This window comes from Larimichthys crocea, chromosome VI (assembly GCF_000972845.2).
Source record: "Larimichthys crocea isolate SSNF chromosome VI, L_crocea_2.0, whole genome shotgun sequence".
Taxonomy (NCBI): Eukaryota; Metazoa; Chordata; class Actinopteri; family Sciaenidae; genus Larimichthys; species Larimichthys crocea.
Genome location: NC_040016.1, coordinates 24,003,531 through 24,020,220, shown reverse-complemented (window position 1 = coordinate 24,020,220; position 16,690 = coordinate 24,003,531). Strand labels below are relative to the sequence as shown.

General features: G+C 42.5%; 1 protein-coding gene across 3 annotated transcripts in view; it reads right to left on the bottom strand.

The window, feature by feature from the left end:
• Positions 1-16,690, bottom strand: part of LOC104933232 (receptor-type tyrosine-protein phosphatase gamma) — a 369,578-nt gene that overhangs the window by 80,792 nt on the left and 272,096 nt on the right. For all 3 annotated transcript variants that reach the window (XM_027279289.1, XM_027279290.1, XM_027279288.1), the window contains exon 5: positions 13,293-13,388. In XM_027279289.1, coding sequence (XP_027135090.1) covers positions 13,293-13,388 — 96 coding nt within the window. The remainder of the gene's footprint in view (positions 1-13,292; positions 13,389-16,690) is intronic.

Here is a 16,690-nt window from a genome sequence, read left to right as displayed (position 1 = left end):
AAAATATCAATTGGTGAATTTAATGTTAAGGTACATGATAGTTCATCATTTATGTTTTGTTCATTTTTGTATCTCTGTGTTTGTTACTGCTCTTACTGTACCCTATGCTGCTGAAGTGACTCAATTCCCTGCAGGTATGTTTTCACTGGTTTACATAATGCACAGATCTATGCAAGTATCTGCAGTTTAACTGAAATAGCACCATGTTTATCCATGATAATAGTGCAGTGCACAGTACAGCAACTGTTTTAATTATTCTAAAGAAAAAATAAATAAATAAAATAATGATAATGGTAATAATAATAAACAGAATCATTGCTAAAACAGGAGAAAGAAAAGGACAAAACTAAAAAAGTGACAGAGGTGGAGGGGCAAAGCAGAAAAGCACAGAATAAATGGTGTGAAGACAAGTGCGGTGTAATTAGGAGGAACAAACGGCAGCAATCAACAAGCTCTCAAAGGCCCTCTCCATCTGAACTCAAAGAGCGCGTGATGTCATAGTAACACATGCGTTTTCATTGTCTTCAATTAGAGTGTCATTGTTGTGATGGAGGCTGGAAATCAATAAAACCAAAGCATAAAAAACAATACCTCAACAGCAAAAATACACAAGTGCTTTCTAAAACATCACATGAGCACTCAGAAATGCTTCACATGAGGGTTTTCTCTCTGGTCCGATCACCTCTATGGTGAGTTTGTGAGTTTGCACAGAACAAGCTGCTTTGTTGCTGTTGTTGTTGGTATGTTACTGTGATTCATGTCACAGTGGAGCTTTCTCACGGAAACACACATCACACAAGAAATGTTTTGTATTCAAATGCAAGAAAGAAATGTGTGGTTGGAAGAAGCAGCTTGATGAGATATGTCTGGCTGTCAAAATGGCAGAAAATGACTGTTATTAAACACAGTGTAGGTTCAAACATGGACAGAGAGCAGAGACAGAAGGACACAGTGTTGTAGACAGTTGCTTTTTAGATGTTAAACGCTAACAGAAAAAAAAAAAAAACATACATAAAAAGTGCATGTCACTGCTTGAAGAGGAGTGATTTTGTGTCCACAGGTGTCTCAGTTCTTTCACTTTGTAAATGGCTGCCACTGTCACTGTCATTCACTGTCAGCAGGTTTTATTGGGAACTATTTTCTACTGTTGGTGAAAAAAAGAAGAACTGTCAACAGTGAGGCCTGGATTATACAGAAGAAGACATAGACAAGTTTCTCTAGAATTTTTTTAATGTATTTTTTCAAAACATGAGTTTTGAAACAAACAAATTCCATTACATTCAATTTGATTTTAATATCGATCAAACTGCAGACTATTTATAAGTCCAGAGACTGTCCACAGTCAGTGTTTTTATGTGAGTTATGTATAAGCCGAACTAACACAAAGCCACTGGCAGCATTTATGTCCAACATGTTGTATGAACAGCTAACGGACTGCCAAGACTGCGCCCTCCTTTGCCTCCACTCTCCACAACCTCTCCTCTCCTGGATCTGGCCACACACACTTGTTGACCTAGAGGCTTAACAAACACACATGATATCTAGTTGGATTCTGAAATGCACACTTGTTGGCTAGTTGGATTTATTTGTCAAGTTTACACTGGCTGCCTGCTTGCACCTTGGCAAAAGCCTAGAGAACAAAACAAAGCCTTCTACTGTATGCAGCACATTAACAAACTCAAAAGTACAAACTTCTAAAGCAAGACATTTTTGTTGATGATATGTTGAACAACCTTCCTCCTTTAATTGGTTGGAAGAACAAAAATATTTTCTATCTGTTTATTCACATGGCTGTGGTGGTGATGCAATGATCACACATACGTGTGCTATGATGTGTGAAAAGCTGATTATAGAGGCAGCTGCATCCTCGACAGGTGTCATGGACTGGCTGCTAGATCCAAACTGTCCCTGCTGCTCACTACCACCTTCTGTTTGGCTCTTTGCCCCGGAGAAAGGACAGTTCTTCCTGTACGAAAGCCACACATTTGAACTAAAAGTAACCAAATATGTAATACAATATATAATACAATATAATACTTCCATCAGAGTGGATGAAATCTCCCAGTGGCCTGTGCATTTGTCCTGCCATGTTTTTTGGAGCATTTGTAACCATATTTGTTTGAATTTGAGTTGGAGTTGGCCAACCAGGTTTTCTGACCTTTGCAACTGCATTTGAATGAAGTGGTGCTATACACTTAGATGTGAACTTTAGGGTATACAGTATACTATTACCAAAGCACAGAAGTACAAGCAGACCAAGGATGCAGGAGAGGGGAGGAAACACAACACACATGTAGGTTAGCTTTTCGTAACCTTCTTTACTCTGCTGATGCTCAAGAATCGTGATATCACTAGTGCTCAGCTATCCCCTAAAGGTAAAGTGACTGTGATCTTGTATGTCACAGCTAGCCTTTAACTGAAGTGATGCTGTTGTATGGGATTTTCTTCATTTCCTTTTACAGGTGAAGTACTCCTCAGACTGTTAGTACCCACTGCACTGTGTTCTACATTAACAGCTGCATTAACATCCACTTTCCCTTATCCAGATACATATCGCGTTGGGTGATAAGTTAATACCGGGTAGAAATAGGGTACTTCTCTAGTGCTGTCTGACTCTGACACTAAAGAGTGGTGGGGTGCCTTCAGCCAAAAAAGTATTAAAACTTATATGCATGCTTAAAAACTGACTATGTGACAGACAAGGAAGAATTCTCTCTCTGTTAGTATCTGTGTGACCCCCACGCCTCCGTGGACAACATGGTTTTGTACAACTGATCAGACACATGCAGACACACACACACATCACACACATACTCATAGTGTAATAATTTCAAATAGCATAAAGATGATATGTGGAACTGCAATAGTTTGTTTTCAGTAAGAGGCAAGACAGAAAGTGTGTGTGTGTGTGTGTGTGTGTGTGTGTGTGTGTGTGTAAAGAGAAGGAGATTAAGAGAAATAAAGGCGGCCAGGAAGACACAGAGAGAAAATGACAGACAGAGAGACGTTGAGGAGGAGAAAAAGAAAGGAGGACAGAGGGAATTAGCGTTTCATTATTAATGTTTGTCTCTGAAAGCCCAGAGGCTTGTCCCCTGAGATCCTCAGCCACCGGGCCTCACATCATAATGTCCTACTCTATATCTACCCCTTTCTCCCTCTTCAAATCCTGCATCTCTCGCTCTTTCTCTTCATTCCTCCCCACAGCTCCATCTCCCTGTTCCTCTCCAGGGACAGACCACTGCAGTGACAAATCAGGAAAAAAAACTAGCTACAATGTGACATGTCCTCATATTTTCTCCTCCAACACTTCTCTTTCTTTCTCATCCCATGTCCCTTCCTCCCACTGTTATCCATTCAACATTTTTTCACTATCTCTGCTTTTCTCTCGGCTTCTTTCACCTCCTTCTGTATCTGACACTTTTCCTCCCTTTGCCTTTGGCCGCACAAACTGCTGCTGAATCAATGACATCATGGATGGAATGGTTGGATTAAGGAGATTGGGTCATCTGATTATTGCTAGACTAAAGGTAACAGGCAGTCATACCTTCCTTGCATCAAACAGGATGTCTGTTGAAATAACTTGTTTCCATCAAATGCTTAATACTCATACTTTCACCAGTTGGGCAATGAAGCGTTGACGAATGCATAATGTCAAAGAAGTTTGAGTCTTCTGAGAATTCATACAGTATAGACTATACTCAGCAGATGAAGACTAAAGGTCAGTGTGCTTTTTGGTCATTCCCAGAATAGGTTTAGACCAAGCGGCAACCTCTGGAGCTGGGAAATGAATGTGGAAGTGCTAAAAACTGTAATTCCTCGGCTCCAGAAGTGAGTCAGTCTCCATAAGTCCCCATGCTTCACAGCAGAAATAAACATGTTTACAGCCTGGTACAAAAAACTGTTTTGGTCTCTGTAGCTAATTTCCCCGTTCATGACAACTGTACTGAGGGTAAATTTTTTTATGACATTAAGGCTTACAGTTATGCAGTCGTGGCTACAGTACATCCAACATGGTGGCAGCGAGCACCGCATATTTTGAGCTTTAAAACAACGCTTCAGAATCCTGTGGGTGACCTCACTCTGAGTCTGTCTATTCTCTATACTGTCATTGGTTCAGACAAGATGTGACCAGACCTTCTTGATGTACTAAACTAAAAGAGACTGGGACATCTGGTGGTTCATCTTCTGCTGAGAATTAGACTCATGACTAACCACGCTGACTTATCTGTGTAACATCACTTTGTCAAGCAGTGCATCATATCTTTTTCACATTAAACAGCATGTGTGTTCACGTGAACGATATTCATCCTGTGGCTCAGATAAGCTAGTTGATGACTCACTCAGTGTGTCAGAAAGTATTGTTGCTTTTTGTCGTTGTTGGTTTTGGTGGATTTAAAGATGAAAAGTAAGCGCTTGACTTGCCATGAAGCATTAAATCTGAATGGGATGTAAAACACAGTTTGTTTGCTGCCAGAGCATTCACTCTATGTAATGTGCACCCTGGAGATGGATTTTGAACCAACTCTCAAGAGTCATATTTCTACAGACATGCCTTAATGAAATGAAGTTGTATTTCTTCTTGTTCCACTGTGTGAGTTTATTGGTATACTATAATCATATCTGTTTTACCAGGACCTGCATCACTTTCAAAAACATTTTTTCTTCCATTCATTTAGAAAGAAACCACAATTTTTGAAAGGATCATCCTACAATGTTGCAAGTCCTGGTGAAACAGATCATAAAAAGCATAAAAACATCAGTGCAAGGCATTTTAAAACACATACAGTAGATAATTCTATTAAAGTGCTCTTCTTGTCCTACATAGAAAAATGATAACATTTTTAAAAAAGGACATGAAGGGCTACTTTCTTGTTTTAGTGAGAGAGAGGAGACCAGTGACAGTCGATTCTTCAGTCTGAGTGATGGTGTGTAATAAGTAGGGCAGCAGTCATGTAGGGAAGGGACGGCCAAGACAAAGCACACGGGAACATTGCCTTTCATCTTGCCATCACAGTGAAAAACAAATACTTAATCGATTTAAGCAACAGTAATGAGATATCTTCTGAAATACTTGGCAAACTGCTGAAAAAAATGGCAGACAGCAAATTACATGTAATGAATTCTGTTTTGCTGCATAACTGCTGAGGCTAATGTCTCCTCGAGGGGTGTGCACTGTGCTGAATTGGAAGCAGCTCAGTGGTGGTTTAGCAGTGTCGGCATATACCGCCTAATTACCGTCAGTGGTGGTATTGGATTTAAAGCAGAATGAAGAGGTATAAGATCTCCTATGTCTACAAACCAAAGCTTTCATCATGCTCTTCTTACTCCTGCTGAGCATCCCTGTTTTGTCACTGCTACCTTTAATCTAAAGAGTAGGTCCCCAAGCATGAGGCCGATTCAAATGAACCTCAAGGTTGTCTGAGGTTTTTCACATGGCAACCATTTGACAGGTCAAAGGCTGAACTGCCATGTTCCAGGTCACAAGTTGTATAAACATAGAGAACCTGACATATCCTTATAATTCAATCCTGACTGATCAGCAACTGAAAAGACAATGGAGAGGGAAGGTGAGGCGAGGTAGCTCATTATAACGTATTAGCTGCTGTTAGCATTCAAGCTTAAACTGCACTAAAACACACCAGATGAAATCATGCTTGTTAAGTGCATGCTGTCTTTTCACCTGACCTCAGAATTCTTCTAGTTCAGTCAGTAATGCTATGTGACATATTGCTCACTGGAACACACACTGTAGAGTGTTCATAGATTATACAGATCATATGCACTTTATTGTAATACTGAAGTCAGGTAGGGACATTTGATTTCCATGATAAAAAGAAGTTTTTGCAGGTTCCATGAACAAACAGCAGAATTAGTTTCATTTTATTATTATTTGTCTTTACTACTTTTTTAGAGCTTTGTTTAAATCTTTGTTTGTTTGTTGACTCAGTTTTATTAGCTTTTTAAAAAAAAGAATAATAATATTTGCATTCAAATGCCGATATGTCTCCATACGTGTGTTTATTGTACACACAAAGACTTGTCCCTTTTTGTATGGATGACTGAGTGCAGCATCATAAAAGTGTGCACTATTATGCCCATGTGTACCCTTCAGTGTGTTCCACATTCATCATGAGAATGTCTGACATTAGGCTTTCCCTAACGTCAGACATTCACCTTCACTTGCAGTCTTTCAGACATTTCTCTTATAAAAACAGAATGTATCCTGAAAGGATAATGCATACATAGCAATTACATAAAGAATTACTACTTCACATGCCCCGTCACCTTTTTCATTACGTCGATTAAGACAAACAAAAAGGCTGTTTTGAAATGTGTCTTTAGATTTATTCTCCTCCTTTGCACCCCCCTTGTCCTTGTCTAAATAGGTTCTTTTGTCAGTATGCAAAGTGAGGATGACTCACAACGTAGAGTTTCAGCTTTTCCTTAATTTCCTCTGTTCTTAATTCTCCTCACTCCCCTGCTTCTCACCCTACAACATTAAATGAGATACACATGGCCCAAAATAATGTCAAATAAGACTCAAGGAACACAAAGTAGAGTGGATACTACATGTAATTTGTGTCCTAGCTGGATCTCGGTTTTGCATGCTGCCTCGTCTAGCTGAGTGTGTGGCAAACGGTGAGCGACGCAGTGCTGTAAATAAGCAGATAAAAGGGCAATGACAGCTGTTTACAACTGCCATCTATTTCAATCAGAGGCAGCGGTGTAATGCAAAGTATGCTGGGTAATAAAAATGTGATTCCCAAGCTCAGCTGAGCTGATGGAGCCAATTTGTCCTGGAACACGAGTGTGATAATTGAATTAATATGACACAGAAGCAACAATGTAGTTGCTGCAGACACTCTTGGACGTGGAGGGCTTACAAATGAATGGGGAACACACTCGGAGAATAAGACAGGTATAACAGGAATTAATGACTTGAGGGAACAGTTTTTAATTGTGGTGTTGAACTGGACTGTGTCACATGTTACAGTGTTTTCTATTTTTCTTGTCAGTGAGAGTTTATTTATCCCTTATATTCCATTAGAGCTACCAGGTGTGTTTTGCCCGCCAGACAAAATTGTTTGTGGTAATTTTTTCTCCAAAAGTACGCTATGCATTCTATGTACGTATTAGTACCCGAAGGTGCCCACATATTCTCTGAGAAGCAGAGTGGAGAGCCCTCTGGGACACTTCTGAAATGTGTCGCAGTGCTTCTGGTAGAATCACATTTCTTTTGTTTGTCCAGAACAGCTCTAGCAGCCAGAACGCATCACAGCATACCCGGCGGAATTATCACTGTGGAAACTAAAGAGCTTCCCTCCATTTCAAGTGTAGAGTTTTTTTATTACATATATATTACATGTATATTTTTTAATTCACATAATTGGTTTTGAAACAATTTGTTTGAGGGGACAGCCTCATGTTTTTTTTAGAAGCTGGAGGCGACTAGTCTGCTAAGTCACCCCCGGGACCTGCACCCAGGAACTGGTTAAGCTGTTAAACTGTTAGGCTCAAACTTCTACAAACTTCGCTTCTACAAACTGAAGTCTCTGTAGTACAGTACGGCCTGGCAGACGACACAGTGAAGCCCCTCAGTCCAGGAGGAGAGCGAGAGCTTCTCTCAAGCGGAAAAAGCCAGAGCCACGCTCACAAAAACTAAAGTTGATTATTTGCTCACAAGGCAAAAAAATATAAAAACACACTTCAGCAACACTCAGTGACACACTTACATACAAGATGAAAAATCGACATTTTGACTCTCTCTCTCTCTCTCTCTCTCTCTCTCTCTCTCACACACACACACACACACCTAATTCAGTTCAGTTCACTTTAATTGTCACATATAGTGAAGACATTCTTCACAGATCTTCAGAGGTGTGTGTGCTGAATCTGGCTACTACCTCTACAATCTGTATTTCTTCTTTCAAAGCATGTGCTTCCTGTAAACACACACACCCACACACACACAGTTTGAGCCTTTCTTCTCAGGTTACCAGAGACAAACGGTAGAATGTTAGTAGGCCAGGAGGGTGAATGCCACCTGGATGACTAAAGAAAAATGCACTTTTGAGGCTGGCACCCACACACACACACACGGTGCTCTTTGCATGGAAACAAACACACAAACACAACTTGTCGAGATCTATCTGTGAGAGTCAAGTTATTGAGGGCACGGTTCAAATCAATCTTGGAAGTAGCAAGCTGCAACTGCACAATAACATCAGGTTCAGATGAAATGTGTAGGTACTGCAATATCATAAATCAGAAAGGTGGTGGAGGCGAGGGAAACTAAAAGAACAGATAGAATGACTTCTGGACTGAAGGACAACTGGAGTTACCTGTCAGTAAAGGTAGCACTTTTGGCTGCTTTTCAAAATAAAGTGAGCTTTTTCTGCCATTTCATTTGGCTGCTTCAGGGGAAGCAATTTCTCCGTCTGCCTAGTCATCTCCTCTGTTTTGCCATAACTGCAAATCTATCCATTCCTGCCAACTGCTTGAATTATTCCTTTACCCCATGGACCTTTCGCCTAACGACGCTGTTACAGTTCTGTTAGAAAAGGGACCCCAAATGCAGACGAGTAGGTAGAATGAACAAAAGGTAACTCTGATGATTTACTGAACGCAAAATATCATGGGCCAAAGAGCACACCAGGTAAAAAAAAAGCAAAAAAACTTAATATATAGTCCAACAATGAAAAATAAAGCACCGAGGCACACTATGAGCAGGAGCCAGAACACAGCGAGACAGAACAACTGAACAACAACTGAGCACCAGATGCAGACAACCTGACAAGTGAAAGAGGCAAAACACATGGACTAAATACAAGAGAACTAATTAACTAATTAAACAGAGGACAGAGAAAACAGGTGGGAAAAAACAAAGACAGGAATGAAAGTAACACAAGAGACCTGAGGAAACTCTTTCAACATAAACAGACCACAGCCAAATGCATGACAGCCATCTTCGAGAAAAAGATTTCTTGTCTTCTCTGTCTTGAGATCCAGATTTATTAATTTTCTATTTTCCTGTAAATGTGCACACATTCTTAATGACTCACTGTCAGCTTAGAGTGTACACACACATTTACTGACCATTAGCTTGTTCATGGTAGTAGCTAGCAGAGCTACGTTTGGATATCTGGCTAAATCTTTGTTTACATTTTCAAAAAGCATGAGTTGGGTTTAATTTATTTATTTCTCATTTGACAATGCAAGGATTGGGTCAAGTTAATTATTTCATTAAATCCATGAAGACGCTGACAGTGAAACTTTGTTTGTGACGTCCAGAAGCTAAATCGGTGTAAGATGATAGCTGATGGGTTGAGAATGACTTTATTGTTAAATATAATAAATGGATTTAAGCAGAATGATATGTATCAGACTGGGTTAAAAGCAGAAAGAAGCATCTTTATAATTCTGCTGACATATATGTAAATGTTCATGTTTTTCTGTACAAGACATTTCCAGAGGCTGACAGCAGGACAATGAAAGAGAGACTGTCACAGTGGGAGAGAGACTGAAGTGAGAGGAGGAAATATTAACTCAGACTTAATGGTCCAAGTAAAAGTCCACTTAGGTAATCGATGGCCTCAAATGAACTTTTTATTTCTGCCAATTGAGAGCGATAGAGCTGACAATGATCCCAGTCCACCCACAGCTCGCTCAACAGGCCAGAGAGGCCTTTTATTGGTGGCTGAATTTTGATCTACAGGTTTTTACAGCTCATACTCAACACTCCATCACAACACTTCCATACAGGAACAGCCAGCAACACAGTTTACTGTTCCAAACATAATATGATCAGACCAAGATGTTGTAGAATCTGTCCATCCATCCGTCCGTCCGTCCATCTTCACCCGCTTATCCGGATTCGGGTTGCGGGGGCAGCAGCTTCAGCAGGGCGGCCCAGACTTCCCTCTCCCCGGCCACTTCTAGCTCTCCCAGGGGGACCCCAAGGCGTTCCCAGGCCAGCCGAGAGACATAGTCCCTCCAGCGTGTCCTGGGTCTTCCCCGGGGCCGCCTCCCAGAGGGACGTGCCCGGAACATCTCACCAGGGAGACGTCCAGGAGGCATCCTCACAAGATGCCCGAGCCACCTTAACTGGTTCCTCTCGATGCGGAGGAGCAGCGGTTCTACTCTGAGCTCCTCGCGGATGGCCGAGCTTCTCACCCTATCTCTAAGGGAGAGCCCAGCCACCCTGCGAAGGAAGCTCATTTCGGCCGCTTGTATTCGCAATCTTACTCTTTCGGTCACTACCCAAAGCTTGTGACCATAGGTGAGGGTAGGAACGTAGATCGACTGGTAAATCGAGAGCTTCGCCTTCCGGCTCAGCTCCTTCTTCACCACGATGGACCGGTGCAGAGTCCGCATCACTGCAGAAGCCGCACCGATCCGCCGGTCGATCTTCCGTTCCATCCTTCCCTCACTCGTGAACAAGACCCCGAGATACTTAAACTCCTCCATTTAAGGCAGGATCTCATCCCCGACCCGGAGACTGCATTCCACCTTTTTCCGGCTGAGAACCATGGCCTCGGATTTGGAGGTGCTGATTCTCATCCCAACTGCTTTGCACTCGGCTGCAAACTGCTCCAGAGAGAGCTGAAGGTCACACTCTGATGAAGCCAACAGGACTAGATCGTCCGCAAAAAGCAGTGACCCACCAAATCGCAGCCCCTCAATGCCCTGGCTGTGCCTATAAATTCTGTCCATAAAGGTTATGAACAGAACCGGTGACAAAGGGCAGCCCTGGCAGAGTCCAACTCCCACGGGAAACAGGTCGGACTTACTGCCGGCAATGCGGACCAAGCTCTGGCACTGAGAGTACAATTAATGGGTCCGGAACCCTATACTCCTGGAGCACCCCCCACAGGACCCCCCGAGGGACACAGTTGAACGCCTTCTCTAGGTCCACAAAGCACATGTAGACTGGTTGGGCGAACTCCCATGCACCCTCCAGGGCCGCGCTAAGGCTATAGAGCTGGTCCACAGTTCCACAACCAGGACGAAAACCACACTGCTCCTCCTGGATCCGAGGTTCGACAATCTTGCCCTCCTCTCCAGGACCCCCAAAAAGACCTTCCCAGGGAGGCTGAGTGTGATCCCCCTATAGTTGGAGCACACCCTCCGGTCCCCCTTTTTTAAGAGGGGAACCACCACCCCGGTCTGCCAGTCCAGAAGCACTGCCCCCGATGTCCATGCGATGTTGCAGAGACGTGTCAACCACGACAGCCCCACAACATCCAGAGCCTTGAGGAACTCTAGGCAGACCTCATCCACCCCTGGGACCCTGCCACCGAGGAGTTTTTTGACTACCTCAGCGACCTCAGCTCCAGAGATGGGCGAGACCACCATGGGGTCCCCAGACTCTGCCTCCTCAAAGGAAGACGTGCTGGTGGGATTGAGGAGGTCTTCGATGTATTCCCTCCACCGACCCAAGACGTCCCCAGTCGAAGTCAGCAGCACCCCGTCCCCACTGAACACAGTGTTGACAGTGCACTGCTTCCCCCGCCTGAGCCGCCGGATGGTGGTCCAGAACCTGCTCGAAGCTGTTCGAAAGTCGCTCTCCATGGCCTCACCGTACTCCTCCTACGCCCGAGTTTTTGCCTCCGCAACCGCTGAGGCTGCATTCCGCTTGGCACGTCAATACCCCACAGGCCAAAAAGGTTCTGTAGGACTCCACCAGCAGGTTCGGGGGCCACCACCGCGTCAGGCACCGACCACCTCCGGTCAGCCGCCTCGACAATAGAGGAACGGAACAAGGTCCACTCTGACTCAATGTCCCCCGCCTCCCCCGGGACATGAGTGAAGCTCTCCCGGAGGTGGGAGTTGAAACTCTTTCTGACAGGAGATTCAGCCAGACATTCCCAGCAAACCTGCACAGAACGTTTGGGCCTGCCAGATCTGACCGCCATCCTCCCCCACCATCGGAGCCAACTCACCACCAGGTGGTGATCAGTTGACAGCTCCGCCCCTCTCTTCACCCGAGTGTCCAAAACATGTGGCCGCAAGTCCGACAACACTCAGGGCATCCTGGTGCCAAGTGCACATATAGACACCCTTATGCTTGAACATGGTGTTCGTTATGGACAGTCCATGACGAGCACAGAAGTCCAATAACAGAACACCACTCGGGTTCAGATCAGGGGGGCCGTTCCTCCCAATCACGCCCCTCCAGGTCTCACTGTCGCTGTCCACGTGAGCATTGAGGTCCCCCAGGAGGACGAGGGAGTCCCCAGAGGGGAAACAAGCATTCCCACCCCCACTCTGCGCCTCTCACCAGGGGGCAAATTCAAAGTGGTAGAGCGTCCAACCCCTCTCAAGGAAACTGGTTCCGGAGCCCACACTGTGCGTCGAGGCGAGCCCGACTATATCTAGCCGGTACCTCTCAACTTCGCGCACCAACTCAGGCTCCTTCCCCGCCAGAGAGGTGACGTTCCACATCCCCAGGGCCAGCTTCTGGGGGTTGGACCAAGGTCCCCGCCTCCGACTGCTGCCCATCTCTCTCCGCACTATCTACATGTTGTAGAATCCATAGGCTCTTATTTACACAAATTAGATAAATAAATACATAAATTATCACCAATATTCCTCTGAATGCATGTTACATTAGAGGACACTGACTTGCTGAGTGAGAGTTATGCCATAATCTTCTTGATGATCTTTTGTCATGTATGATTTAAATAGAGTTAAGTATAATTAATTGAATGACCCTATCGGGCGTTCCTTCTGGACATCAAAAAAGCCACTTCCCGAGCTGTAAGCACAGTAACTTTAGTCTGACACGAATGAGATGTAATCCAAATTACAGTCCATCACACGGTAGAAAAACTTGACTACCAAAATAAAGGTCCAATATTCCATTTTATCAGGGAAGGAGCATGGATGATAATAACTAACATGAGTTTGTTTTTAAATGTTTTAACATTGTTTCCCTGGTATGCACATGAAATAATATGGAATTATACATTCTGCATCATATTTAAATTGACTTAAATTCACATCTTATGGCTCTTACAGACCCTCTATTAATATATTTTACAATACAATAGTATACAATCCACAAAGCCTAGTAGAGACTCTCTCACACATAATGACATAAGTTTCATTTTGGGGCTGAACTCACAAACCATGAAGGTCCAAACTCAACACGGAAAGACTAAATGAAACTGGCCTCTTCCTCACCTTTTATTAGAGCACACACCCACACCCACACCCACCCACACACACACACACACACACACACACACACACACACACAGGCTGGGTAAAAAAGGACACAAAAATCCTACCTGAAAAAACACAGCCATGGCTGCGATGATCCTCTTCTCCCTGAGAGCTGCACTGAGGCTGTCGAAGTCGTCTGAGTTGTACATGTAGATCTGCATCTGTGAGAGACATGAGACAGTATGGTAAGTTTGGGTCACATACTGTACTGTACAGGGTAAAACCTTTACAAAATCCAATGAACAATGGCAGTTATTGAGCTGCTGCAGGTGTAGACACTAAAATAATTACATACGTATCAATAGATTCTTTATATGGGACAATAATGCATAGATTACTTGAAATGGAATAAACAGGCTATAAAGTCTGTCTTACTCAGGAAGCTACTATCTAGCTTTAAACACATGATAGATACCTTGAAGTTTGCACCCTGTAAATAAATAAATGTAAGGCTGAGTGGAAGTCACCAAACTTTCTGTAATCAAGGTTCAAGGGGTTTTATTGTCGTTTCAACCATATATACAGTAAAACCAAGGACGATGGTGCTATATATAACATAGAACATAGTGCAGACAGGACTACAATGAAGTGCACACCCATTACAAAAAACAAAAAGGGCGACATGGAGTGCAGAATAATTGAATACAAGCAAAACAAAATCATTTCATATTTCCCATAGACTTGACCCACTACACACAGCGCAGCAGAGCTGAGCTCTTTGAGTGTAACCTAAGCTTGGTCATTTCATCACTTAGACCATTTCTATCATGTCTTCATCACAACCACTAGAAAAAACTAAAAAACACATGAAAGAAAGTCAGAAACCTGTAGACCAGAACGTGCTATTTAAGTGAGCTCACTGGTTTGCTGTTGTGGGTTGCTTGTAACCTTGACCTCAGTATAAAGTCCTGGATACAGTCCTGGACCTACAATCCCTCCTACCACAGGCACACATTCACTGCAAAGTTTGAAACAAAACTTAAATCAGCCAAAACTTGAAAAAGAAAAATAAAGACAGAAGTTAAAAAGGGAAGATGGCCTCAAGTGTGAACTAACCCAATAATCTTTACTGTTTTACATCGAGTTAAAATCTCTCTCATATATTTTCACTTGTCACGGAGACATTACCCCTGACCCTTTTCCTCTGCTGTTTGGATTTACACAACACTGCCTCGAGACACACTGCTCCTGCTGCCCTCCTACTGATGGGAGCAGTACCTCCATGTGAAGAAGTAGCTACTGCTCTGTTTTAATAAGATTTGAAAGATTTGAAAATGTCAGACAGACAAAAAAAAACAAAAAAACCCCATCACAATTTCTTTTTCTTTTTTCTGTGAAAAGTAATTTGAGCTAAACAAGCTGGCAACATCTGGAATCAATAGCTCTGGGCTTGATATAGTGGAAGAATGACTCAGCTAAAAATGCAGTTCACTGCTTATTCAGTGTTTATGTAATTGCTTAAATGAAGAAAACTGCAATTTATGATTTATATGCAACCGGTGAAGCAGTCATAAGCAATGGGTGATGGAAATATAACCTACGTTCAGTCAGTAATGCATTCTATTAAAACTACAGTAAAATCTATGAATATACATCAGATATTTATTTAAAAAGTTTCCCTTTTTCCTCGCCATCGACACAGAACATGCACAATTAGGAATCAATTCATAGTGGAAATATGCAGGAAATCAAAAGGATTTTTTGTTGTACTATCAGCTGCTATGGCAAGATTGGCTTGCTCCAAGGCAAGGATGATTTCTGATGTTCATAAGAACGAACCAACACAACAAAGCAACAATATGCATTAACCTTCCATCCTGTGTCTGTGGCACTTAATCAGAGCCCATTTAATCATTTTCTAAAACAGCTGAACATTATTTTTCAGCAGATGGTACCCAAATGAGGCTTTATTGCATTCACTGGACAAATGTGTGGAGAGACTGAGGTCATAGTTGGTGAAGAAAGACAGTAGATTGTTGAGTCTCATGGTAAAAGCTTTGGCTTGGCACAACTTTACTTTGAAGTTAGCCTTTGGACTCGGAATGACTTAATATCTTCTGAAAGCACAGAGATGTATGTCTGTCTTCACTTTCATGATATTTTCAATCACGCTGTATGAGCAGGAGTGATATTTGATTGTCACCTCTGATTGTCACAGTTGTCACGAAGCACAGACAGTAACACGCAAAATATGTGGCTTCAAAATCGCAGATGGAAATTAATGGTACATTGAGGCTAGCATTTATGTCCATGATCCAGATGTGACTTATGCTAACATTAGCTACAAGCTAATAGTTGTAAAATACAAAAAAACAACAACAACAACAAAAAAAAAAACGGATTTGTTTGGGCCTTAAAACAATGACTCTGTCCCACTTCTGCTATTTTCATGAACCTGTGACCCAGTCCAACACTGTGGCTAATTAATGTGTTTTTATTAGAGGATATGTCAGACACACAGTCTGTCATCTGTCAGTAACATTCTTGTATTGCAGGTGTTGGTTTTAGGATGTGATTTCATTTTTGATTATTGTTCAACTTAGAAATGTTAATATACACGGATGTTTTCAGTAAAAATGATAAACAAAAAAGTATATTGTCAGGCTGAAGCCAATAATTCTGTGAAATGGACTTGGATGGTGTGTTGTTTCTCAGTGAAAACCAATGAGAACAAACACACACACACACACACACACACACACACAAAGAGTGAGAGAACTGGTCAAACAGTCAGGCACTACTGGTTGTCATGGTGATGTTGACGCACGCATTAAGGCACACAGCAAATGTGTGTCTAGTGAGAACTAGACTCTCAGTGTGTGTGTGTGTGTGTAAGTGCATAGAAAATGTGCTCTTATGCACACGTGTTTACATAATTTGTAGTGTCGGGGAACATTTCTGCATGCCAAAAGCAATTCTCCAGGCTTTTTCTTTGCCAAGATCAAGACTGCCAATATCACTTGTGTAGCATTTTCTCCAGCTTGCTAATCCTCACATAAAGAGCCCTGCACATCGCTTTTTGATCTACTTGCGAAGTAAACAGTTGTCAAGCAGCCGGATATAGAGTCTGTTTGGTGAATTTATAGCAGGGACAGCTCAACTGGAACAACATATTCTCCCAAACGGGTATTAATTAAAGTCATTGTGGGGGATTGTGCTTGTGAATGGAGCAGTGATACAGCAACTCAACATTTAGAACCTGTTTAAACACAACTGCATTTTACTCTGCTGATGATATGAATGTGCCATTCAGCCATAGAGCTGTCAACTCTGGTGGTTGGTCGATTGTTTGACCAATGTGCTCAAATCCTCACATTGGTCTGCAGTGTCAGAGGAGGGAGGAGGAAGAGCTGAATAGATAACATTTATTTGTCATGGTGTCATCTTACAATAGTGGATCCATAATGGGGGTGTTCATGATCTGACTTAGAAACTGTTTCATGTTGTTTAAATGTTTGTTTTA